At 49.3% G+C, this 26,677-nt stretch overlaps 1 protein-coding gene across 10 annotated transcripts in view; it reads right to left on the bottom strand.

The window, feature by feature from the left end:
• The window catches only part of STXBP5L (syntaxin binding protein 5L), a 358,674-nt gene that overhangs the window by 177,611 nt on the left and 154,386 nt on the right, over nucleotides 1–26,677 (bottom strand). For all 10 annotated transcript variants that reach the window (XM_077293641.1, XM_077293643.1, XM_077293642.1 and 7 more), the window contains 6 exons: nucleotides 26,169–26,232; nucleotides 17,475–17,558; nucleotides 15,093–15,216; nucleotides 14,466–14,544; nucleotides 8,212–8,360; nucleotides 7,681–7,753 (listed from right to left, as the gene is read on the bottom strand). In XM_077293641.1, the coding sequence (XP_077149756.1) occupies nucleotides 7,681–7,753; nucleotides 8,212–8,360; nucleotides 14,466–14,544; nucleotides 15,093–15,216; nucleotides 17,475–17,558; nucleotides 26,169–26,232 (573 nt within the window). The remainder of the gene's footprint in view (nucleotides 1–7,680; nucleotides 7,754–8,211; nucleotides 8,361–14,465; nucleotides 14,545–15,092; nucleotides 15,217–17,474; nucleotides 17,559–26,168; nucleotides 26,233–26,677) is intronic.

Here is a 26,677-nt window from a genome sequence, read left to right as displayed (position 1 = left end):
TATGTGGGGGCCTCTGTCTGCCTATCGGGGAAATTTCTCTAGAGGTGAGCCAGGACTATATTTTCCTCTGCCAGGATTAGTTAGTCGTCCGGCCGGCGCTGGGCGTCTAGGGATAAAAACGTAGGCAACGCTACCCGGCTACTGTTAGTTGTGCGGCAGGTTTAGTTCATGGTCAGTTTAGTTTCCATCCTTCCAAGAGCTAGTACTTATGTTTGCTGGGCTATGTTCTCTTGCCATTGAGAACCATAACAGTTTGACCGGCCCAAAAAGGGTTAAATTAATTGACAGAGAAAGGAGAGAAAAGAGAAGTCTGCTGAAGATTTTTTTTTTTTTTTTCCCTTCCCTTCAGTTCTGAGTGTGCTTGTAATTGAATCTCTTGCAAGTCTGCCTATATTGCAGCCTTTCTCTCTCTCTCTCTCCTTCTAATCCTGGAATGGCTCTGTGTTCACCTGTTTAAAATGGATATTCAGAGTTTAGCTGCAGGTTTGAATAATCTCACCACGAAAGTTCAAAATTTACAAGATTTTGTTGTTCATGTTCCTATATCTGAACCTAGAATTCCTTTGCCTGAATTTTTCTCGGGGAATAGATCTTGCTTTCAAAATTTCAAAAATAATTGCAAGTTGTTTTTGTCCCTGAAATCTCGCTCTGCTGGAGATCCTGCTCAGCAGGTCAGGATTGTGATTTCCTTGCTCCGGGGCGACCCTCAGGATTGGGCTTTTGCATTGGCTCCAGGGGATCCTGCGTTGCTCAATGTGGATGCGTTTTTTCTGGCCTTGGGGTTGCTTTATGAGGAACCTCAGTTAGAGCTTCAGGCGGAAAAGGCCTTGATGTCCCTATCTCAGGGGCAAGACGAAGCTGAAATATACTGCCAGAAATTCCGTAAATGGGCTGTGCTTACTCAGTGGAATGAGTGCGCCCTGGCGGCGAATTTCAGAGAGGGTCTCTCTGATGCCATTAAGGATGTTATGGTGGGGTTCCCTGTGCCTGCGGGTCTGAATGAGTCCATGACAATGGCTATCCAGATCGATAGGCGTCTGCGGGAGCGCAAACCTGTGCACCATTTGGCGGTGTCTACTGAGAAGACGCCAGAGAATATGCAATGTGATAGAATTCTGTCCAGAAGTGAACGGCAGAATTTAAGACGAAAAAATGGGTTGTGCTTCTATTGCGGTGATTCAACTCATGTTATATCAGCATGCTCTAAGCGTACTAAGAAGCTTGATAAGTCTGTTTCAATTGGCACTTTACAGTCTAAGTTTATTCTATCTGTGACCCTGATTTGTTCTTTATCATCTATTACCGCGGATGCCTATGTCGACTCTGGCGCCGCTTTGAGTCTTATGGATTGGTCCTTTGCCAAACGCTGTGGGTATGATTTGGAGCCTCTTGAAACTCCTATACCCCTGAAGGGGATTGACTCCACCCCATTGGCTAGTAATAAACCACAATACTGGACACAAGTAACTATGCGGATTAATCCGGATCATCAGGAGATTATTCGCTTTCTTGTGCTGTATAACCTACATGATGTGTTGGTGCTTGGATTGCCATGGCTGCAATCTCATAACCCAGTCCTTGACTGGAAAGCTATGTCTGTGTTAAGCTGGGGATGTAAGGGGACGCATGGGGACGTACCTGTGGTTTCCATTTCATCATCTATTCCCTCTGAGATTCCTGAATTCTTGACTGAATATCGTGACGTTTTTGAAGAACCTAAGCTTGGTTCATTACCTCCGCACCGGGAGTGCGATTGTGCCATAGATTTGATTCCGGGTAGTAAATACCCTAAGGGTCGTTTATTTAATCTGTCTGTGCCTGAACATGCTGCTATGCGAGAATATATAAAGGAGTCCTTGGAAAAGGGACATATTCGTCCTTCGTCATCTCCCTTAGGAGCCGGTTTTTTCTTTGTGGCTAAGAAAGATGGCTCTTTGAGACCGTGTATTGATTATCGGCTTTTGAATAAAATCACGGTTAAATATCAATATCCGTTGCCACTGCTGACTGATTTGTTTGCTCGCATAAAGGGGGCCAAGTGGTTCTCTAAGATAGATCTCCGTGGGGCGTATAATTTGGTGCGAATTAAGCAGGGGGATGAGTGGAAGACCGCATTTAATACGCCCGAGGGCCACTTTGAGTATTTGGTGATGCCTTTTGGTCTTTCAAATGCCCCTTCAGTCTTTCAGTCCTTTATGCATGACATTTTCCGTGATTATTTGGATAAATTTATGATTGTGTATCTGGATGATATTTTGATTTTTTCGGATGACTGGGACTCTCATGTCCAGCAGGTCAGGAGGGTTTTTCAGGTTTTGCGGTCTAATTCCTTGTGTGTGAAGGGTTCTAAGTGCGTTTTTGGGGTTCAAAAGATTTCCTTTTTGGGATATATTTTTTCCCCCTCTTCCATCGAGATGGATCCTGTCAAGGTTCAGGCTATTTGTGATTGGACGCAACCCTCTTCTCTTAAGAGTCTTCAGAAATTTTTGGGCTTTGCTAACTTTTATCGTCGATTTATTGCTGGTTTTTCTGATGTTGTTAAACCATTGACTGATTTGACTAAGAAGGGTGCTGATGTTGCTGATTGGTCCCCTGCTGCTGTGGAGGCCTTTCGGGAGCTTAAGCGCCGCTTTTCTTCCGCCCCTGTGTTGTGTCAGCCTGATGTTGCTCTTCCTTTTCAGGTTGAGGTCGACGCTTCTGAAATCGGAGCTGGGGCAGTTTTGTCGCAGAGAAGTTCCGATTGTTCCGTGATGAGACCTTGTGCCTTTTTCTCGCGTAAATTTTCGCCCGCCGAGCGGAATTATGATGTTGGGAATCGGGAGCTTTTGGCCATGAAGTGGGCTTTTGAGGAGTGGCTTCATTGGCTTGAGGGGGCTAGACATCAGGTGGTGGTATTGACTGACCACAAAAATCTAATTTATCTTGAGTCCGCCAGACGCCTGAATCCTAGACAGGCGCGCTGGTCGTTGTTTTTCTCTCGGTTTAATTTTGTGGTGTCCTACCTGCCGGGTTCTAAGAATGTTAAGGCGGATGCCCTTTCTAGGAGTTTTGAGCCTGACTCCCCTGGTAATTCTGAACCTACAGGTATCCTTAAGGATGGAGTGATATTGTCTGCCGTTTCTCCAGACCTGCGGCGGGCCTTGCAGGAGTTTCAGGCGGATAGACCTGATCGTTGCCCACCTGGTAGACTGTTTGTTCCTGATGATTGGACCAGTAAAGTCATTTCTGAGGTTCATTCTTCTGCGTTGACAGGTCATCCTGGAATCTTTGGTACCAGGGATTTGGTGGCAAGGTCCTTCTGGTGGCCTTCCCTGTCTCGAGATGTGCGAGGCTTTGTGCAGTCTTGTGACGTTTGTGCTCGGGCCAAGCCTTGTTGTTCTCGGGCTAGTGGATTGTTGTTGCCCTTGCCTATCCCGAAGAGGCCCTGGACGCACATCTCGATGGATTTTATTTCGGATCTTCCTGTTTCTCAGAAGATGTCTGTCATCTGGGTGGTGTGTGACCGTTTCTCTAAGATGGTCCATTTGGTTCCCCTGCCTAAGTTGCCTTCTTCTTCCGAGTTGGTTCCTCTGTTTTTTCAAAATGTGGTCCGTTTGCATGGTATTCCGGAGAATATCGTTTCTGACAGAGGAACCCAATTCGTGTCTAGATTTTGGCGAGCATTCTGTGCTAGGATGGGCATAGATTTGTCTTTCTCGTCTGCTTTCCATCCTCAGACAAATGGCCAGACCGAGCGGACGAATCAGACCTTGGAGACATATTTGAGGTGTTTTGTGTCTGCAGATCAGGATGATTGGGTTGCTTTTTTGCCTTTAGCGGAGTTTGCTTTCAATAATCGGGCCAGCTCTGCCACCTTGGTGTCTCCTTTTTTCTGTAATTCGGGGTTTCATCCTCGATTTTCTTCTGGTCAGGTGGAATCTTCGGATTGTCCTGGAGTGGATGCTGTGGTGGAGAGGTTGCATCAGATTTGGGGGCAGGTAGTGGACAATTTGAAGTTGTCCCAGGAGAAGACTCAGCTTTTTGCCAACCGCCGGCGTCGGGTTGGTCCTCGGCTTTGTGTTGGGGACTTGGTGTGGTTGTCTTCTCGTTTTGTCCCTATGAGGGTTTCTTCTCCTAAGTTTAAGCCTCGGTTCATCGGCCCATACAAGATATTGGAGATTCTTAACCCTGTGTCCTTCCGTTTGGACCTCCCTGCATCTTTTTCTATTCATAATGTTTTTCATCGGTCATTGTTGCGCAGGTATGAGGTACCGGTTGTGCCTTCCGTTGAGCCTCCTGCTCCGGTGTTGGTTGAGGGCGAGTTGGAGTACGTTGTGGAAAAAATCTTGGACTCCCGTGTTTCCAGACGGAAACTCCAGTATCTGGTCAAATGGAAGGGATACGGTCAGGAGGATAATTCTTGGGTGACTGCCTCTGATGTTCATGCCTCCGATCTGGTCTGTGCCTTTCATAGGGCTCATCCTGATCGCCCTGGTGGTTCTGGTGAGGGTTCGGTGCCCCCTCCTTGAGGGGGGGGTACTGTTGTGAAATTGGATTTTGGGCTCCCCCGGTGGCCACTGGTGGAATTGAACTGGTGTGCATCATCCCCTCTGTTCACCTGTTTCCATCAGGATGTGGGAGTCGCTATTTAACCTTGCTCCTCTGTCACTTCCATGCCGGTCAACATTGTAATCAGAAGCCTTTCTGTGCATGTTCCTGCTGCTAGACAACTCCCAGCTAAGTTGGACTTTAGTCCTCGTTTGTTTTTGCATTTTGTTCCAGTTCACAGCTGTAGTTTCGTTTCTGTGTCTGGAAAGCTCTTGTGATCTGAAATTGCCACTCTGATGTTATGAGTTAATACTAGAGTCTTAAAGTAATTTCAGGATGGTATTTTGATAGGGTTTTCAGCTGACCATGAAAGTGCCCTTTCTGTCTTCCTGCTATCTAGTAAGCGGACCTCAATTTTGCTAAACCTATTTTCATACTACGTTTGTCATTTCATCTAAAATCACCGCCAATATATGTGGGGGCCTCTGTCTGCCTATCGGGGAAATTTCTCTAGAGGTGAGCCAGGACTATATTTTCCTCTGCCAGGATTAGTTAGTCGTCCGGCCGGCGCTGGGCGTCTAGGGATAAAAACGTAGGCAACGCTACCCGGCTACTGTTAGTTGTGCGGCAGGTTTAGTTCATGGTCAGTTTAGTTTCCATCCTTCCAAGAGCTAGTACTTATGTTTGCTGGGCTATGTTCTCTTGCCATTGAGAACCATAACACTACTGTGCGGTCAGTATAAAAACTAAATGTCCACGCAGAGTTTACAAAAATAATCTCCACACCGACTCACGGTGTGGAGGGGCAAATCTGCAACCCCAGAGCTTCCAACTAGCCGGAATATTTCATGATGACAAGCTGGACAAAAGAGACATAACTTAAACTGAACAACAGGTCATAGGCAGGGTGTCACCCAAAAACTAGCAGAACTTATCTTAAGCTGAAATGGACTGGCCAACAGAGAACTTCCAGGAAAGGACTGAATCCACAGGAAGGAACATTGACAGCTGGCATCAACTACAGCCTAAAGCCCAGTTAAATAACAAGGCCAGGGAACCGATTAGTGAAAGCAGCTGCTAAGTTCCACTTGAAACCACCAGAGGGAGCCCAAGAGCAGAACTCCCAAAAATACCATTCATGACCACAGGATGGAGCCCAAGAACGGAATTCACAACACACTGCAAAACAAGAGCGACACAAACACTGCAAAACAAGAGAGCGACACAAACACTGCAAGACAAGAGAGCGACACAAATACTGCAAGGCAAGAGAGCGACACAAACACTGCAAGGTAAAAGAGTGACACAAACACTGCAAGGTAAAAGAGCAACACAAACACTGCAAGACAAGAGAGCGACACAAACACTGCAAGGTAAAAGAGCGACACAAACACGGCAAGGCAAGAGAGTGACAAACACTGCAAAACTAGAGAGCGACACAAACACTGCAAAACAAGAGAGCGACACAAACACTGCAAAACAAGAGAGGGACACAAACACCGCAAGACAAGAGAGCGACACAAATACTGCAAGGTAAAAGAGCGACACAAACACTGCAAGACAAGAGAGCGACACAAACCATGCAAGGTATGAGAGCAACACAAACACTGCAAAGGTAAGAGAGCGACACAAACACTGCAAGGCAAGAGAGGGACACAAACACTGCAAAACAAGAGAGCGACACAAACACTGCAAGGTAAAAGAGCGACACAAACACTGCAAGACAAGAGAGCGACACAAACCATGCAAGGTATGAGAGCAACACAAACACTGCAAAGGTAAGAGAGCGACACAAACACTGCAAGGCAAGAGAGCAACACAAACACTGCAAGGTAAGAGAGCGACACAAACAATTCAAGGCAAGAGAGCAACACAAACACTGCAAGGTAAGAGAGCGACACAAACACTGCAAGGTAAGAGCCACACAAACACTGCAAGGTAAGAGAGCGACACAAACACTGCAAGGCAAGAGAGCGACACAAACACTGCAAGGTAAGAGAGCGACACAAACACTCCAAGGCAAGCGAACGACATAAACACTGCAAGGCAAGAGAGCGACACAAACACTGCAAGGTAAGAGAGCGACACAAACACTGCAAGGCAATAGAGCGATACAAACACTGCAAGGCAAGAGAGCAACACAAACACTGCAAGGTAAGAGAGCGACACAAACACTGCAAGGCAAGAGAGCGACACACACTGCAAGGCAAGAGAGTGACACAAACACTGCAAAAAGGAGAAGACAATCGCACTGCCACAGAGCAGGCACCTGCACTGCCACAGATCTTACACATGCAGCGCCACGGACAAGACACCCACATTGTCACAGAGAAGACACCTGCACTGCCATAGACCTTAAACATGCACTGCCATGGAGCAGGCACACACACTACAACTGACATTACACACGCACTGCCACGGACCAGGCACACACTGCCATGGAGCAGGCACCGGCACTGCCATGGAGCAGGCACACACACTGCCACAGAGCAGGCACCCACACTGTCACGGAGCCAGCACAAACACTGCAAGACAAGAGAGCGACACAAACAACAAGACAAGAGAATGACAAAAACAGTGCAATTGTCACCACTCAGCTGTCAGGTGACCCAGGACCAGGGGCTCCTTCCCCAGGATACTTCTGAAGGTGAAGATGCCGGGGCCTCCACACTTGACTTATATCCTGAATCAGCTCTCCGTCTGTTCCCTTCTCCCACCCAGGGAAGAGGGGAGCAGCTGTGCACTGCAGTATACCAACCACACGAACAAGGCAACACGAACAAGGGTAACTGAAAATACCAATCATACACATATTCACTCACATGTAACAGAGGAATGCACCGGGGAGTGGAGGACAGGGGAAAACTAAAGTAGGAGAAGGGAAAGGAATTACCAAACTTACTAACCCAAGCATCAGTCACAGAAAACTCCTCATATAACCACCAGCCAGCCATGCATACTCCAGTCTATGGTAAGATGTTTGGGGTAACTAACGCTGCCACTCGTCATGAATTAGATGAGTAGTGGCGTCACTCCCCCGTCACATCTCAAAACTGGTATGATGATGCCAAAAGATACAACATTTTTGATTAACCCAAAGCTCCGACTTTTCAATGTGACAGTTTTTGCACGTTATAACAGGACATGTCTTACTTGCTTTGGGTCAGATCCACCACGATAACGTCTCTCTCCATCAGTACGGCCACTGCGTACGGCTCCTGGAATTCTGGGTGAGAAAACCTTGTATTTAGAGATACAACAAAACCAAAGCCGATTAAGAAAAGTGATTCTAATCCGTATTACAGAGAGGCTGCTTCTTCCTGCACCACAAGGGGCCACATCAACCAACCACTGGGCACTGCCACTGTCTGACTGATGGATGCAGTCTTGACATCTCATCAGCAGCCAATCACTGAGCTCTGCTAACGTAGACGGTACAAGCCGCTGAACTCAGTGATTGGCTGCAGCACCGATGACGAGACATCACGTGCTGCCAAACAGAGACCAGGGCAATAGTATAGACTCAGCGCTGGACCAGGGGAACGTGAGCAGAGAAGAGTTGGCTTTTTTAATAACTATATCAAACTATTCTATAACAGGACAATCCCTTGAAATGCAGAAACGTTCCACAACTCTTTCATATAATGGGGCCACATGAGGACCAGCAGCTGAACACACTCTTACCGTTTGGATAAGGTGTCTCACAAAGTGTTAAAAAGTCCACGATGGGGTGGTCCATCTCCAACACAGTGATTGCCTTGCCATGCATGATGGTTAGACTTGGTCTCCTGCTGTCATAGGACAATCCGCCGGAGAAGATGATGAACGGTTCACTGGAAGGGGAAGACAGTGACTATCACATGGGGGAGAACCTGTGACCTCCAGACTGGGCCTGACCCGTGATGCACCCCAGGGTATTCTGGTTGGAGGTGGGTGCACAAGCGAGTCGTTATCCATCTGACAGGATCCTGTCGATAAATCTCAAGTTATGGAATTCAGTTAACAAGACTTCTTCACCAGCCTCGTATCATCTTTATCCCACAACCCCAAACAGTTATTGATCACTATTAACTCCCTTCTCGGTCCATCACAGCCCCTCCGACCTCCCTCATCTCTGCAAAAGACTTTGCCATACACTTCAACAAAATCGATCCAATCAGACAAGACTTTACTACTCAACCACCACAACCCCTATGTATACCAGACCACTGCCCTCTCCCACTAGCCTTCCTCCCAACATCACTGCAGAAGATCACACCTCACCACCTGTGCACTGGACCCCATCCCATCTCCTCCCCAAACTCACCACCACGACACTTATCCCAGCCCTAACCCATCTCTTCAACTTATCAATCAATACTGGCACCTTATCTTCTGCTTTTGAACATGCCACGATCTACCTATTGTCAGCAATCCCTCAACCAGACCTCCACGTCAAGCTATCGCCCCATATTGCTGCTCCCGTTCACCTTCAAACTTCTCGAAAACCATGTCCACCTTGTACTTCCCACCTCTTATGTAATCTACTCTACCAACCGTCAATACGGCTTCCATCTTCACCTCTCCTCCGAAACTGCCCTGACAAAATGACTAACTACTTACAGCCTAAGTGAACAGACACTTCTCTACACTCCTCCTTCTAGATCAGACGTCTGCCGTTGACACAGTTGAGCACTGCCTCCTACTACACATCCTCTCTTCCCTCGTATCACAGTCCTCGCCTTCTCCTAAATCTCTTCATACCATCCTAACTACCTTCCTAACCACACATTTACCGTCTCACATTCCCACATTACCTCCTCATCCTGCCCTCTCTCTGTCAATGTTCCTCAAGGCTCTGTCTTGGGACCCCTACTCATCTCAATCTGTATCTTTGGCTTGGGACAACTGACAGTCCCACGGCTTCCAGTAGCATCTATATGCTATATATCTGTCAGCCATGTCCTCCTTCTTCTCCTCTCGCTTTCTAATGATCAACATACACAAAACTGACCTCATCATCTTTCCTCCATCTCACCTAACTCCCCTACCCGATCTAACTATCACAGTAACTGATACCACTCTATCCCTTGTATCGGACGTCCATTGCCTCGGAGTAACCATCGACTTTGCTCTGTCCTTCACACCGCACTCCAAGCTCTCGCCACCTCAACCCAAAAATATTTCCAGAATCCGTCCTTTCTTCAACCCTCAATCTACTAAACTAATAGTGCTTTCATCATGTCCAACCTCGACTACTGCAATATCCTCCTCTGTGGCCTCCCCGCTAACACTCGCCCACCTCTCCAGTCCATCCTTAACTCTGCTGCCCGACTAATCCACCTCTCTCCTCACTACGCCTCCATTTCTCCCCTCTGAAAATCCCTTCATTGGCTCACAATTCCCAATTGAAGCTACTAACACTGACCTACAAAGCAGTCCATAATCTGTCTCCTCCATGTATCTCTGAACTAATCTCCCTATTTCTCCCACCACATAATCTCCGGTCTTCCCAAGACTTTCTCTCTTCCACGATCGCACGTTCCTCATCCAATCGCCTGCAAGACTTCTCCCGAGTGTCCCCATCCTCTGGAATTCTTATCCCCTACATTCAGAACTTTCAAGCAAAACTTGAAAACCCATCTCTTCAGAACAGTTTACAGCCTGCAATGACCATGATGCCACATCACCACCACAAAGCTTCGCCTCACCACCAGAGCTGCTGCCTCACCAACCAACATCAGAGCTGAAGCCTCACCAACACCATAGCTGCTGCCTTACCAACACCATAGCTACTGCCTCACCAACATCGGATCTGTTTACTCACCAACACCGGAGCTGTTTACTCACCAACACCGGAGCTGCTGCCTCACCAACACTAGAGCTGCCGCCTCACCAACACCAGAGCTGCCGCCTCACCAACACCAGAGCTGCCGCCTCACCACCACCAGAGCTGCCCCTTCACCAACACCAGAGCTGCCACCTCACCAACACCGGAGCTGCTGCCTCACAAACACCAGAGCTGCTGCCTCACCAACACCATAGCTGCTGCCTCACCAACACCGGAGCTGTTTACTCACCAACACCAGAGCTGCCGCCTCACCAACACCAGAGCTGCCGCCTCACCAACACTAGAGCTGCCCCCTCACCAACACCAGAGCTGCCTCCTCACCAACACCAGAGCTGCCGCCTCACCAACACCAGAGCTGCCGCCTCACCACCACCAGAGCTGCCCCTTCACCAACACCAGAGCTGCCACCTCACCAACACCGGAGCTGCTGCCTCACAAACACCAGAGCTGCTGCCTCACCAACACCGGAGCTGCTGCCTCACCAACACCGGAGCTGCCCCGTCACCAACATCGGAGCTGCCACCTCACCAACACCGGAGCTGCCGCCTCACCAACACCAGAGCTGCCGCCTCACCAACAGCACAGCTGTTGCCTCATCAACACCGGAGCTGCCGCCTCATCAACACCAGAGCTGCCGCCTCACCAAAACCAGAGCTGCCACCTCACCAACACCAGAGCTGCCGCCTCACTAACAGTAGAGCTGCCGACTCACCACCATCAAAGCTGCCCCCTCGCCAACACCAGAGCTGCCCCCCTCACTAACACCAAAGCTGCCACCTCATCAACAACAGAGCTGCTACCTCACCACCACCAGACCTGCTGCCTCACTAACACCAGAGCTGCCGCCTCAACAACACCAGAGCTGCCCCCTCACTAACACCGGAGCTGCCGCCTCACCAACACCGGAGCTGCCACCTCACCAACACCAGAGCTGCTGCTTTACCAACACCACAGCTGTTGCCTCACCAACACCAGAGCTGCCGCCTCACCAACACCAGAGCTGCTGCCTCACCAACACCAGAGCTGCCGCCTCACTAACAGTAGAGCTGCCGGCTCACCACCATCAAAGCTGCCCCCTCGCCAACACCAGAGCTGCCCCATCACCAACACCAGTGCTGCCCCCCCCCCCTCACCAACACCAAAGCTGCCACCTCATCAACAACAGAGCTGCTCCCTCACCACCACCAGACCTGCTGCCTCACTAACACCAGAGCTGCCGCCTCACCAACACCAGAGCTACCAACACCGGAGCTGCCGCCTCACCAACACCTGAGCTGTCACCTCAACAACACCGGAACTGCCGACTCACCAACACCGGAGCTGCACCTCACCACCATCAGAGCTGAGCTCCCGCCTCACCAACACCAGAGCTGCTGCTGCTGCCTCACCAACACCTGAGCTTCTGCAATTCTTGTTTTGTCCTGACAGCAGAGGTGGTGCTACAGAGAAAATCTGAAAAAATTTGTGTTTGTAGACAGTGGCAACCTCCCCCAGCTCTAGTTGACACACCTGGACTGCGGTGTTTATAACTCCCAGGTGGCTGCTGGGAGTTGCCGGTGATATTTCCATTTCCTTGTTGAGGCTTGGAGCTATAGCAGTTGGCTATCTTCCTCCTTGGTGTTTGGAGGACGTCTGTGTTCTATCTGAGTCTACTCAAGCTAAGTGTTCCCCTTGTTTATGTATCCCATCTGTCTTTAGTGGTAGTAGGGATTGACTAGTTCACAGTCTGTCCTTCCCAATGCAGGGCTTATCGCCAGGCTCAGGCAGGGATTAGGTATCCTGCTCGGCGATAGGTGCAGAACCTTTATAGGGATGTTACGGCAGACAGGGTGACGTTAGATCTGCCTAGGGGTCTCCACTCCTCCCTTCCCTGCTGTTGGGTTCCCTTCCTCTTATCCCTTCGTGTTGCACTTAGTCTTTCCTACACTGTGTGTGACACTTGTGCACTGGGCTCAGTCATGGGGGGGGCAGAAAAGACCCTTCCTCAAATCTGTAAGCTACAGTTATACATTGGGGGGCGAAGGACCGGATGTTATACACGGCGGTGAGAGGGCCGGATGTTATACACGGGGGTGAGGGGGCCGGATGTTATACACAGGGGTGGGGGGACAGATGTTATACACCCCCATCAGTACAGTGTATAGTCCGAACAGTACACTCCCTCAGCACCGTGCATGCCGACGGTACAGCGCAAGGGGCTGGATGTGACACACGGGGGTGAGGGGGCTGAATGTCACACACTGGGGCCAATGATGCCGGGTGTTATACATTGGGGGTAACAGGACTGAATGAATCCAGTGATATTTCTGATTACGAGTGGCGGCCCTGTACTCTCCTCCACATGGTGAGCACTTGCTGGATTACTATCTGCCATCTCTCACATTTCTGGTGTAATCTATAACTAGTGTGATGGATGTGATGGTGAGACAGTGTTGGCGCTGGGTGACGGGCAAGCGCGGGTTACGGGCGGCTTGTAAGGAGCTCAGATGATGGTGCAGCTTCCCACAACAATGGCTTTTCTAGATGAAGATTGGCTCCAGCGCGTTTGATCCTCCTGAGCAGAAATGAGGTGCAAGGACCATTTTATCTCTTTTGAAGTGCAGTACAAATATTACACAGCGCGGCGGCCTCACCTCATCAGTGATAGAGCACTTCCGCTTTAAGGAGCAAATATGAGAAAGCCGAGGGTCAGAGCCGCGGCCAACACAGGAAAACATCTGAATATGAATAATGTGTCTTATGTAAGAAGCTGCAGAGCTGCGGACACAACAAGTGCTCCACCACTGTGCACCCCCTCAGTAGTGTACACCCCGACAGTACCATGCACTCCATCAGTACCGTACAGTCAGAACCTCATCAGTACTGGGTACCACCTCAGTGCTGTGCACCCCCCAATGCCGTGCACAGTCAGTACTATACAACCGCTCAGTATAGTGCATCCACTTAGCACCGTGCACACCATCAGTGCAGTGCTACTCATCAGCACCGTGTACACCATCAGTACCATGCATCGCGTCAGTACCGTACACCTTCTCAGTACTGTACACCCCCTTCAGTACCGTACATAGTCAGTGCCATACACCCCATCAGTAAAGTGTAGTCCGTACTGTACACTCCCTCAGCACTGTGCAACCCAGCACCCCTCAATGCCGTGCACCCCCTCAGTACCATGCACTGTCAGTACCGTGAAACTCATCAGTACCGCGCATCGCATCAGTACTGTACACCTCCTCAGTACTGTGCACTCCCTTGATGCCATGCACCCCCTCAGTGCCGTGAACAGTCAGTACAGTACACCCCATCAGCACCGTACACCCATTAGTACCGTGGCGCTCCCTCAGTGACATCCGTACTCCATACGGTACACAACCTCAGTACCGTGCACACCATCAGTACAGTGGAACCCAGCAGTACTGTGTACCCCATCAGAGTCATGCATTGTGTCATTGCTGTGCATGTCAGTACGGGCACCCCTCAGTGCCGTGCAGTCAGTACTGTATACCCCCTCAGTACCGTGCCACCCCTCAGTGCCGTGAACAGTCAGTACAGTACACCCCATCAGCACCGTACACCCATTAGTACCGTGGCGCTCCCTCAGTGCCATCCATAGTCCATACGATACACAACCTCAGTACCGTACACACCGTCAGTACAGTGCAACCCAGCAGTACTGCGTACCCCATCAGTGTCATGCATTGTGTCATTACTGTGCATGTCAGTACGGGCACCCCTCAGTGCTGTGCAGTCAGTACTGTATACCCCCTCAGTACCGTGCCACCCCTCAGTGCTGTGCACAGTCAGTAGGTCTTATCATAGACAGTACTTTACACCCCCTCAGTACAGGGCACCCTGAGTACCATGTACACCATCAGTGCAGTGCAACCCATCAATACCGTGTACCCCGTCAGTGTCGTACGCCTCCTCAGTGCCGTACACCTTCTAAGTACCGTGCACCCCTCAGTGCCGTGCACTGTCAATACAGTACACTCCATCAGTGCCGTGCACCCTATTAGTGCCATTCATACAGTCCCTACCATGCACCCCATCAGTACCATGCACACTGTCAGTACAGTGCAACCCGTCAGTACGGCCGCCACAGCCGCCTCACCTGTTCTTACACGTCCGATACTCCACTTTTAATATGGGCTTACAGGATTCATGTTTCCTTCCATCTCTTTGACTTTTCCCTGTGAGACAAAAGACAGCTTCATGTAGCAGGAAACAAGGGACACAGACTTCCTGGTCCATCCTTAAAGGGGTTGTCCAGTGCGAAAATCTACCAGAATCGCTAACTGGTGGGGTCCGACTGCTGGGATATGCATTGAGTAGCAGACCAGGGAAATTTTTTATGCCAAATGGAACACGTTTACACCTCTTAAAATGGAGCATCAGGTCAGATGTCCGACTATTGCTCCACTCACTCTCCTTGGGGCTGGAGAAATGCTGGAAATTGCAGCCACATAGGGAATGGCTGGAGCGCAGGCCGTACCTACCGCTCCACTGTAGTGGGGTGAAAAGGTCCCTGTTCTGTCAGTCAGTGCCGCTCCCAGCAGTCGGACCATCGCTGAATTATAAGTTGTGCCACGTGGATAAGTGGTAACTTGATTTCCTTAAATAGCGCCTTCATTCTCTGGTTCACTGGCTATTGTGGAACTACAACTCCCAGCAGCCCTTGTTAGAGCAGTAGTTTCACAGCTCACAGACTGGAGACCCTGAGCACAGGCTGACGTCTTACCATGGGGAATGGTGACTTGGAAGGGCTTGGCCGGGTTCTTTACATTCCACACGGTGAGGCTGCCGTCTGAATGGCTGCACATGAACTGCCGCCCCTCATGGTGCCAGCCGATGGAGTGGATCGCCTGAGGGGGAGAACACGCCGATTACTGGCAGCCGGTCACACAGTACACGCACGGGCCGGGTCCTGAGACCACCCTGATCGGAGCAGGGGGACGATGACGACTTAACCATTAAGGACACGGTCGCTGGGCCAGAAGCCCATGTTTGATGGCATCGCACGCTCCTGCACTTACTACCACCGGTGGGATCGGCAGTCATGGACCCCGCTTGTGCCCCTTCTGCATTCAGGCTGCTGATAGGGATTCCCTGAGAACAAGGACCTGGGCGGCGAGAAGACAAGCTGCGATCTGCGACTGCCATTACATGGCCGTTATCATGGCGAGCAAACAGATCGCAGCCTCCCTGCTCGCCTCTGCACAAATAGGAAGAAATACTCTAAAAGTAATAATTGTAGCAACAGGCCCATAAAGACAAAAAAAAAAATAAGAACAAATAATAAAAAGGGCAAAAAAACCCTAAACTCGGTCTCCTCATAATAAAAGGAGCACAGCCCTCCACATCCAATGCTGTACTCCCTGCCTTGGGGTCCGCTCCCCAGGGACCTAGCATAGACAGACGTAAGTGCACGGAAAAGAAGAAAAATGGAGGGAAAACAGGAAATAAATAAATAATATATACAGTTATGGCCAAAAGTGTTGGCACCCTCATCTTTAAGGGATTTTCCTATGAACAAAAGTTCATTTTAGTCAACAGATCTTGGAATAATAATAATTTCCACAATAGGTTGTGTATCAAAAAAATGTTCCTGTGCTGAGATAATCTTATACATGTGCCCCTGCTGTACTGGGTAATGGTCGTGTCCGACCATACAGGGGCCTGGTCTGATCATACCACATCTCCTGGGCAGGGGGAGAATGAAAAGAAAGTATACAGACATTACAGGACGGGATCACAGCTGATTCTTTCTGTGAGGTAAAATATTGTTTAACCCCTTCCTATAACCATCCACAAGCTTCTTCCTCCTCTCACTATCTTGGACGACTCTTCTTACAATCTGCTCCCCGTCTCATATTTTGCCTTCTCCCAACACCGACTGTAAGATCTCTTCTCAGGTGATCAATGGGATTTAGATCCGGACTCATTGCTGCCACTTCACAACTCTCCATCTCTTTGTTTCCATTCAGTTCTGGGAGCATCTTGAAATATGTTTGGGGTCATTATTCTGCTGTAAGATCCATGACCTAGGAGGCACACCCATTTTTCTGACACTGGGCGCTACATTGTCACCAAAGATCCTTTGGTAATCCTCAGATTTCATGATGTCTTGCACACAGTCAGGGCCCCAGTGCCAGAGGCAGCAAAAAAACATCAAAACATCTGTGACCCTCCACCATATCTCACTGTAGGTACTGTGTTCTGTTCTTTGTAGCCTCATTCCATTTTTGGTAAATAGTATAATGATGTGCTTTACCGAAAAGCTCAATCTTAGTCTCATCTGGCCACAAGACGCTTTCTCAGAAATATTTTGGTTACTCACATACATTTTGGCAGACTGCAGTCTAGCTTTTTTATGTCTGTGTCAGCAGTGGGATCCTCCTGGATCTCCTGCCATAGCGTTTCATTTCATTCACATGTAGACGCATAGTTTACGCTGACACTGATGCCCCCTGAGCCTGCAGGACAGCTTGGATTTCTTTGGACCTTGATAGGGGCTTATCCACCATCTGGACTGTCCTGTGTTGAAACCTTTCATCAATTTTTCTCTGCCGTCCAGGTCCAAGGAGATGAGGTGCAGCGCCAAGGGTTGTAAACGTCTTGATAATATTGCGTAATGTGGACAAAGGAACATCCAGATCTCTGGAGATGGACTTGTAACCTTGAGATTGTTGATATTTTTCAGCAATTTGTGTTCTCAAGTCCTCAGACCGTTCTCTTCTCCTCTTTCTGTTCTCCATGCTCAGTGTGGCACACACACACACACAATGCAAAAGATTGACTGAACTTCTCCCCTTTCTATCAGGTTCCAGGTGTGATATCAATTTTTTTGAGATTTTGTGTGATATTATGTCCAATTTGCCATTTTTTCTCAGTTTTTTTGCTTTGTTCCAACACACACAAATGAAATAAACATGTCAATAACAAAACAAGAGAAAATGCAATAATTTCCTCGGATAATACTTCATTTTCTCTAACAATTTCAAGGGTACAAAAAAACAAGACAAAAACTTTAGGCGTTGACTGTATAAACTTATAGAAAGTGTCCGCTCCCTGCTGGAGTCGCGATATCGAGGCCACAGGCCAAGGGCACAGCAACACTTACCTCATCGTAGTAGAAGCGGATGTCGGCCCTCTTACACCGCAAGTCCCACAGCACGATGGTGCCGCTCTCATATCCTATCAGCAACTGGAAGACAAACAGGACGATCAGGAGACGAGAAGTCCAAGAGAGGCGCCGAATACAGGGGGCCGGACACCCGCCAGCCAGGGGCACCACAAGTGTCAGCACTCTGACCCCTCATATCCAAGAAGAACAGTCAGCCATCAGCACCGGAGGAATAAGAGATTATCCAGCACAATGTCCGTCATCTGCACAGGGGGAATAAGACATTATCCAGCACAATGTCCATCATCTGCACCGGGGAATAAGAGATTATCCAGCACAATGTCCGTCATCTGCACAGGGGGAATAAGACATTATCCAGCACAATGTCCATCATCTGCACCGGGGAATAAGAGATTATCCAGCACAATGTCCGTCATCTGCACAGGGGGAATAAGACATTATCCAGCACAATGTCCGTCATCTGCACCGGGGGAATAAGAGATTATCCAGCACAATGTCCGTCATCTGCACCAGAGAAATAAGACATTATCCAGCACAATGCCTGTCATCTGCACCAGGGGAATAAGAGACTATCCAGCACAATGTCCGTCATCTGCATCGGGGAATAAGAGATTATCCAGCACAATGTCTGTCATCTGCACAGGGGGAATAAGAGATTATCCAGCACAATGTCCGTTATCTGCACAGGGGGAATAAGAGATTATCCAGCACAATGTCCGTCATCTGCACCGGGGGATTAAGAGATTATCCAGTACAATGTCCGTCATCTGCAATCGGGGGAATAAGAGATTATCCAGCACAATGTCCATCATCTGCACCGGGGAATAAGAGATTATCCAGCACAATGTCCGTCATCAGCATCGGGGGAATAAGAGATTATCCACCACAATGTCCGTCATCTGCACCAGGGAATAAGAGATTATCCAGCACAATGTCCGTCATCTGCAATCGGGGGAATAAGAGATTATCCAGCACAATGTCCGTCATCTGCACCAGGGAAATAAGAGATTATCCAGCACAATGTCCGTCATCTGCACCGGGGAATAAGAGATTATCCAGCACAATGTCCGTCATCTGCATCGGGGGAATAAGAGATTATCCAGCACAATGTCCGTCATCTGCAGCGGAGGAAAGAGAGATTATCCAGCACAATGTCCGTCATCTGCACCAGGGAAATAAGAGATTATCCAGCACAATGTCCGTCATCTGCACCGGGGAATAAGAGATTATCCAGCACAATGTCCGTCATCAGCATCGGGGGAATAAGAGATTATCCAGCACAATGTCCGTCATCTGCACCGGGGGAATAAGAGATTATCCAGCACAATGTCCGTCATCAGCATCGGGGGAATAAGAGATTATCCAGCACAATGTCCGTCATCTGCACCGGAGGAATAAGAGATTATCCAGTACAATGTCCGTCATCTGCACCGGAGGAATAAGAGATTATCTAGCACAATGTCCGTCATCTGCAATCGGGGGAATAAGAGATTATCCAGCACAATGTCAGTCATCTGCACGGGGAATAAGAGATTATCCAGCACAATGTCCGTCATCTGCATCGGGGGAATAAGAGATTATCCAGCACAATGTCCGTCATCTGCAGCGGAGGAAAGAGAGATTATCCAGCACAATGTCCGTCATCTGCACCGGGAGAATAAGAGATTATCCAGCTCAATGTCCGTCATCTGAACCGGGGGAATAAGAGATTATCCAGCACAATGTCCGTCATCTGCACCGAAGGAATAAGAGATTATCCAGCACAATGTCCGTCATCTGCACCGAGGAATAAGAGATTATCCAGCACAATGTCCATCATCTGCACCGGTGGAATAAGAGATTATCCAGCACAATGTCCGTCATCAGCATCGGGGGAATAAGAGATTATCCAGCACAATGTCCGTCATCTGCACCGGAGGAATAAGAGATTTTCCAGCACAATGTCCGTCATCTGCACCGGGGGAATAAGAGATTATCCAGCACAATGTCCGTCATTTGCACAGGGGGGATAAGAGATTATCCAGCACAATGTCCGTCATCTGCATCGGAGGAATAAGAGATTATCCAGCACAATGTCCGTCATCTGCACGGAGGAATAAGAGATTATCCAGCACAATGTCCCTCATCTGCACCGGGGGAATAAGAGATTATCCAGCACAATGTCCGTCATCTGCACCGGAGGAATAAGAGATTATCGAGCACAATGTCCGTCATCTGCACCGGGGGAATAAGAGATTATCCAGCACAATGTCCGTCATCTGCACCAGAGAAATAAGACATTATCCAGCACAATGTCCGTCATCTGCACCAGGGAATAAGAGATTATCCAGCACAATGCCTGTCATCTGCACCAGGGGAATAAGAGACTATCCAGCACAATGTCCGTCATCTGCAATCGGGGGAATAAGAGATTATCCACCACAATGTCCGTCATCTGCACCGGGGGAATAAGAGATTATCCAGCACAATGTCCGTCATCAGCATCGGGGGAATAAGAGATTATCCAGCACAATGTCCGTCATCTGCACCGGAGGAATAAGAGATTATCCAGTACAATGTCCGTCATCTGCACCGGAGGAATAAGAGATTATCTAGCACAATGTCCGTCATCTGCAATCGGGGGAATAAGAGATTATCCAGCACAATGTCAGTCATCTGCACGGGGAATAAGAGATTATCCAGCACAATGTCCGTCATCTGCATCGGGGGAATAAGAGATTATCCAGCACAATGTCCGTCATCTGCAGCGGAGGAAAGAGAGATTATCCAGCACAATGTCCGTCATCTGCACCGGGGGAATAAGAGATTATCCAGCTCAATGTCCGTCATCTGAACCGGGGGAATAAGAGATTATCCAGCACAATGTCCGTCATCTGCACCGAAGGAATAAGAGATTATCCAGCACAATGTCCGTCATCTGCACCGAGGAATAAGAGATTATCCAGCACAATGTCCATCATCTGCACCGGTGGAATAAGAGATTATCCAGCACAATGTCCGTCATCAGCATCGGGGGAATAAGAGATTATCCAGCACAATGTCCGTCATCTGCACCGGAGGAATAAGAGATTTTCCAGCACAATGTCCGTCATCTGCACCGGGGGAATAAGAGATTATCCAGCACAATGTCCGTCATTTGCACAGGGGGGATAAGAGATTATCCAGCACAATGTCCGTCATCTGCATCGGAGGAATAAGAGATTATCCAGCACAATGTCCGTCATCTGCACGGAGGAATAAGAGATTATCCAGCACAATGTCCCTCATCTGCACCGGGGGAATAAGAGATTATCCAGCACAATGTCCGTCATCTGCACCGGAGGAATAAGAGATTATCGAGCACAATGTCCATCATCTGCACCGAAGGAATAAGAGATTATCCAGCACAATGTCCGTCATCTGCACGGAGGAATAAGAGATTATCCAGTACAATGTCCGTCATCTGCACCGGAGGAATAAGAGATTATCTAGCACAATGTCCGTCATCTGCAATCGGGGGAATAAGAGATTATCCAGCACAATGTCCGTCATCTGCACCGGAGGAATAAGAGATTATCCAGCACAATATCTGTCATCTGCACCGGGGGAATAAGAGATTATCCAGCACAATATCTGTCATCTGCACCGGGGGAATAAGAGATTATCCAGCACAATGTCCGTCATCTGCATCGGAGGAATAAGAGATTATCCAGCACAATGTCCGTCATCTGCATCGGAGGAATAAGAGATTATCCAGCACAATGTCCGTCATCTGCACCGGAGGAATAAGAGATTATCGAGCACAATGTCTGTCATCTGCACCGGGGAATAAGAGATTATCCAGCACAATGTCCGTCATCTGCACCGGAGGAATAAGAGATTATCCAGCACAATGTCCCTCATCTGCACCGGGGGAATAAGAGATTATCCAGCACAATATCTGTCATCTGCACCGGGGGAATAAGAGATTATCCAGCACAAGTCCGTCTTCTGCACAGGAGAATAAGAGATTATCCAGCACAATGTCCGTCATCTGCACCGGAAGAATAAGAGATTATCCAGCACAATGTCCGTCATCAGCAGCGGAGGAATAAGAGATTATCCAGCACAATGTCTGTCACTTGCACCGGGGGAATAAGACATTATCCAGCACAATGTCCGTCATCAGCACGAAGGAATAAGAGATTATCCAGCACAATGTCCGTCATCAGCACGGAGGAATAAGAGATTATCCAGCACAATGTCCGTCATCTGCACCGGGGGAATAACAGATTATCCAGCACAATGTCCGTCATCTGCACCGGGGGAATAACAGATTATCCAGCACAATGTCCGTCGTGTAGCACATACAACTATGGAGCATGAGAGCTCAATGACATCTAATTGTATTACAACTGCAGGTTCAGATGTGCCTGTAATTATGTAGTGTGATATGTTATGTGGGTATCATTTTGTGTACATTTATATTTTACTGATTATCATGGTGTTCTCTTGTAGTATGAGTTATTTGCCAATTGATGAATGGCTGTTATTTGCCATCTGACATCAGCCCCCACATTCCTGTACTGTTATCTCTCCACAGGGTCAGTGAATAAACCTGTTTGCTAATATGCTAATGACATATTGAACTAGCTTGTTGAAACAAAGACCCCCTGTAGTGCCTTAATCCACCAGGCACCTTTGTCAGGTGTGGGAGGCCTGAAAACCACCCCAACCTGTCTGACTACTCCTGGACATAAGGAGAGGACAGGAGCTGGGGGGAAATCAGTCCTGTGTGGAACCATGATGTGAAGAGCAAGTCAGAGAGAAAGAAGAGTAATAATAACTCTATGTGATCCTCTATCTGCTGTATTGTTGGACTTTTATTCTGTTACTGAACTGCATTCGTGTTCTGGACTACTGTATCCTCAGTGTGGTGGATCGTATATGGACCTTTCGTGTCTTTGCCTAAATAAAGGTCATGGAATTGTTCACTATTCTCTTGCTCTGTTGACTGTGTGGTACCGGAGAAGGACCCCCGTGACATGTAGCAACAGTAGAATAGTGCTGCAGGAGGTGACTGGAGGATAAGAAACTATGTAACAGCAGAATATTAACTGCAGCTCTGGAGGTAACTGCAGCTGACAAAGGTCTGTAGTTTGCAGAGACCCCAACTCTTTTAGGAGAAGAAGATAATGCTAATAACACTGGAGAAAAATTTTGAACATAATTTTGGTTGTGGGATTTTTCTGCTGATTTAAAAAAATGTGGTTAGTTTTCTTCTATTACAGCAAGATTTTATTTCTACAGTTTATCTTATTGTGATTGCTCTAGGCTGGATCGAGGGCAGCACTAGCACTAGGTGGTTCGAGGCCAGCACTAGCACTAGGTAGATCGAGGGCAGCGCTAGCATAGGTAGATCGAGGGCAGCACTAGCACTAGGTGGATCGAGGGCAGCACTAGCATAGGTAGATCGAGGGCAGCATTAGCACTAGGTGGTTCAAGGGCAACGCTAGCACTAGGTAGATCGAGGGCAGCACTAGCACTAGATGGATCTAGGGCAGCACAAGCACTGGGTGGATCGAGGACAGCACTAGTACTAGGTGGATCGAGGGCAGCACTACCACTAGGTGGATCGAGGGCAGCACTAGCACTAGGTGGATCTAGGGCAGCACAAGCACTGGGTGGATCGAGGAAAGCACTAGTACTAGGTGGATCGAGGGCAGCACTAGCACTAGGTGGATCGAGGGCAGCACTAGCACTAGGTGGATCGGGGCAGCACTAGCACTAGGTAGTTTGAGGCCAGCACTAGGTGGTTCGAGGGCAGCACTAGCACTAGGTGGATCGAGGGCAGCACTAGCACTAGGTAGATCGAGGGCAGCGCTACCACTAGGTACATCGAGGGCAGCACTAGCACTAGGTGGATCGAGGGCAGCGCTAGCACTAGGTAGATCGAGGGCAGCACTAGCACTAGGTAAATCGAGGGCAGCACTAGCACTAGCTAGATCGGGGGCAGCACTAGCACTAGGTGGATCGAGGGCAGCATTAGCATAGGTAGATCGAGGGCAGCACTAGCACTAGGTGGATCGAGGGCAGCACTAGCACTAGGTGGATCGAGGGCAGCACTAGGTGGATCGAGGGCAGCGCTAGCACTAGGTAGATCGAGGGCAGCACTAGCACTAGGTAGATTGAGGGCAGCCGTAGCATAGGTAGATTGAGGGCAGCACTAGCACTAGGTGGATCGGGGCAGCACTAGCACTAGGTGGTTTGAGGCCAGCACTAGCACTAGGTGGTTCAAGGGCAGCGCTAGCACTAGGTAGATCGAGGGCAGCACTAGCACTAGGTGGATCGAGGGCAGCACTAGCACTGGGTGGATCGAGGACAGCACTACTACTAGGTGGATCGAGGGCAGCACTAGCACTGGGTGGATCGAGGGCAGCACTAGCACTAGGTGGATCGAGGGCAGCACTAGCACTAGGTGGATCGAGGGCAGCATTAGCACTAGGTGGATCGAGGGCAGCACTAGCACTACTTGGATCGAGGGCAGCACTAGCACTAGGTGGACCAAAGGCAGCACTAGCACTAGGTGGATCGAAGGCAACACTAGCACTAGATGGATCGGGGCAGCACTAGCACAAGGTGGATCGGGGTAGCACTAGCACTAGGTGGATCGGGGCAGCACTAGCACAAGGTGGATCGGGGCAGTACTAGCACTAGGTGGATCGGGGGCAGCACTAGCACAAGGTGGATCGGGGCAGCACTAACACTAGGTGGATCGGGGCAACACTAGCACAAGGTGGATCGGGGCAGCACTAGCACTAGGTGGATCGAGGGCAGCACTATCACTAGGTGGATCGAGGGCAGCACTAGCACAAGATGGATCGGGGCAGCACTAGCACAAGGTGGATCGGGGCAGCACTAGCACTAGGTGGATCGGGAGCAGCACTAGCACAAGGTGGTTCGAGGGCAGCACTAGCACAAGGTGGATCGGGGGCAGCACTAGCACTAGGTGGATCGGGTCAGCACTAGCACTAGGTGGATCAGGGGCAGCACTAGCACAAGGTGGATTGGGGGCAGCACTAGCACTAGGTGGATCGAGGGCAGCACTAGCACTAGGTGGATCGAGGGCAGCACTAGGTGGATCGAGGGCAGCACTAGCACTAGGTGGATCAGGAGCAGCACTAGCACAAGGTGGTTCGAGGGCAGCACTAGCACAAGGTGGATCGGGGGCAGCACTAGTACTAGGTGGATCGAGGGCAGCACTATCACTAGGTGGATCGGGGCAGCACTAGCACAAGGTGGATCGGGGCAGCACTATCACTAGGTGGATCGAGGGCAGCACTAGCACAAGGTGGATCGGGGGCAGCACTAGCACTAGATGGATCGAGGGCAGCACTAGCACTAGGTGGATCGAGGGCAGCACTAGCACTAGGTGGATCGAGGGCAACACTAGCACTAGATGGATCGGGTCAGCACTAGCACTAGGTGGATCGGGGGCAGCACTAGCACAAGGTGGATCGAGGGCAGCACTAGCACAAGGTGGATCGGGGGCAGCACTAGCACTAGGTGGATCAAGGGCAGCACTAGCACTAGGTGGATCGAGGGCAGCACTAGCACTAGGTGGATCGAGGGCAGCACTAGGTGGATCGAGGGCAGCACTAGCACTAGGTGGGTCGAGGGTAGCACTAGCACTAGGTAGATTGAGGGCAGCACTAGCACTAGGTGGATCAGGGGCAGCACTAACACAAGGTGATCGGGGCAGCACTACCACTAGGTAGATCGAGGGCAGCACTAGCACTAGGTAGATCGAGGGCAGCACTAGGTGGATCGGGAGCAGCACTAGGACTAGGTGGATCGGGGGCAGCACTAACACAAGGTGATCGGGGCAGCACTAGCACTAGGTAGATCGAGGGCAGCACCAGCACTAGGTAGATCGAGGGCAGCACTAGCACTAGGTGGATTGGGGGCAGCACTAGGACTAGGTGGATCGGGGGCAGCACTAGCACTCAAGGGTCAAGGATCAAGGGTGAAAACATATAGGCTGGTGTGTTTGATGGCTCACAGATTCAGCAACTCACCAAAGATGAACATTTCATCGGGCTAATGTCAGATTTCTAAATACTTGGTTATCATTCACAGACCTTATCAAAGACTTTCTTGGAAATACACAATTACACAATAAACAATTACGGTACACTGAAATTGTCCAGAAACTGTTGAAGAACTACAAAATGCATGGTTGCAACATGAGCATCAAGGTGCATTTCCTGCCGCCATCTTGTTGACTTTCCTGAAAACCTTGGTGCAGTCAGTGATGAGCAAAGTGAACGATTCCACCAAGATGTGAAGGTCGTGGAGGGACGGTATCAGGGTGGATGGGATGGACATATGATGGCGGACTATTGTTGGAGCAGCAGGTGAGATTGTCCGCAGACTGAACATTTCTACCTAACATAACACCTAACTTTCCTACAATGTAACTTACAGTAACGATATATCCTTTGTATGAACACAAGCGATATAACGGAACATCACATTCAGGTCATCTTTTGCATTATCGTCCACTGCATGTACATCTTGCACTGGGGTCAATTTGGGATTTAGAAGCCAGAAGATAGACAAATATAGTGTCAGATGTAACGCAACAGTGAGTTCCTCAGTGGACCCCAGACACAGTCCGGAGGGGTCACAGCATTACACGGGGCCTCTTACCTTGCCTTCATCTCGCGGGATGTCACTTAAATGTACAACTGGCCCCGGGTGAGTTTTAGTCGATCTAGAAGAAAAGTGAAGTGAGATAGTTACAGCCGGAGGAGTGTGGGAAGAATAGTGCCGCAATCACACAACGACCCTGCGGGCTCTGCTACATCACCGCAGTGAGCGCAGACAATGCTGTGTGCACGTAACCAACCTCTGCCCTGTTGTGAAGCTTTGTAGCAATGTATCAGTGAAAGTAAAAGGAGACTCCTGCACTGTGTGCAAAAGAGAAAAAACCCTCACCCCAGCGACGCCGCAACTTACTACTACCGACTCTACAGTTCACTGACATGTAAAACGCGTCGCAGACAGAAGCTTTATGTCTCTGAATGGAAGCAAGAAGGTTCCCAGTCACTGACAACAAGCAGAGGGTGGGAAAACTGCGAGGAACTGGAACATAAAATCTATGAAAGCCACAAAACTATTGGTGTAAAAGTCCGTTCAGTGAGACGCCAGATCAGGAA

This window comes from Ranitomeya variabilis, chromosome 3, assembly GCF_051348905.1.
Source record: "Ranitomeya variabilis isolate aRanVar5 chromosome 3, aRanVar5.hap1, whole genome shotgun sequence".
Classification (NCBI taxonomy): Eukaryota; Metazoa; Chordata; class Amphibia; order Anura; family Dendrobatidae; genus Ranitomeya; species Ranitomeya variabilis.
Note: the sequence above shows the minus strand (reverse complement) of the source record. Positions and strands in the feature narration are given on the sequence as shown.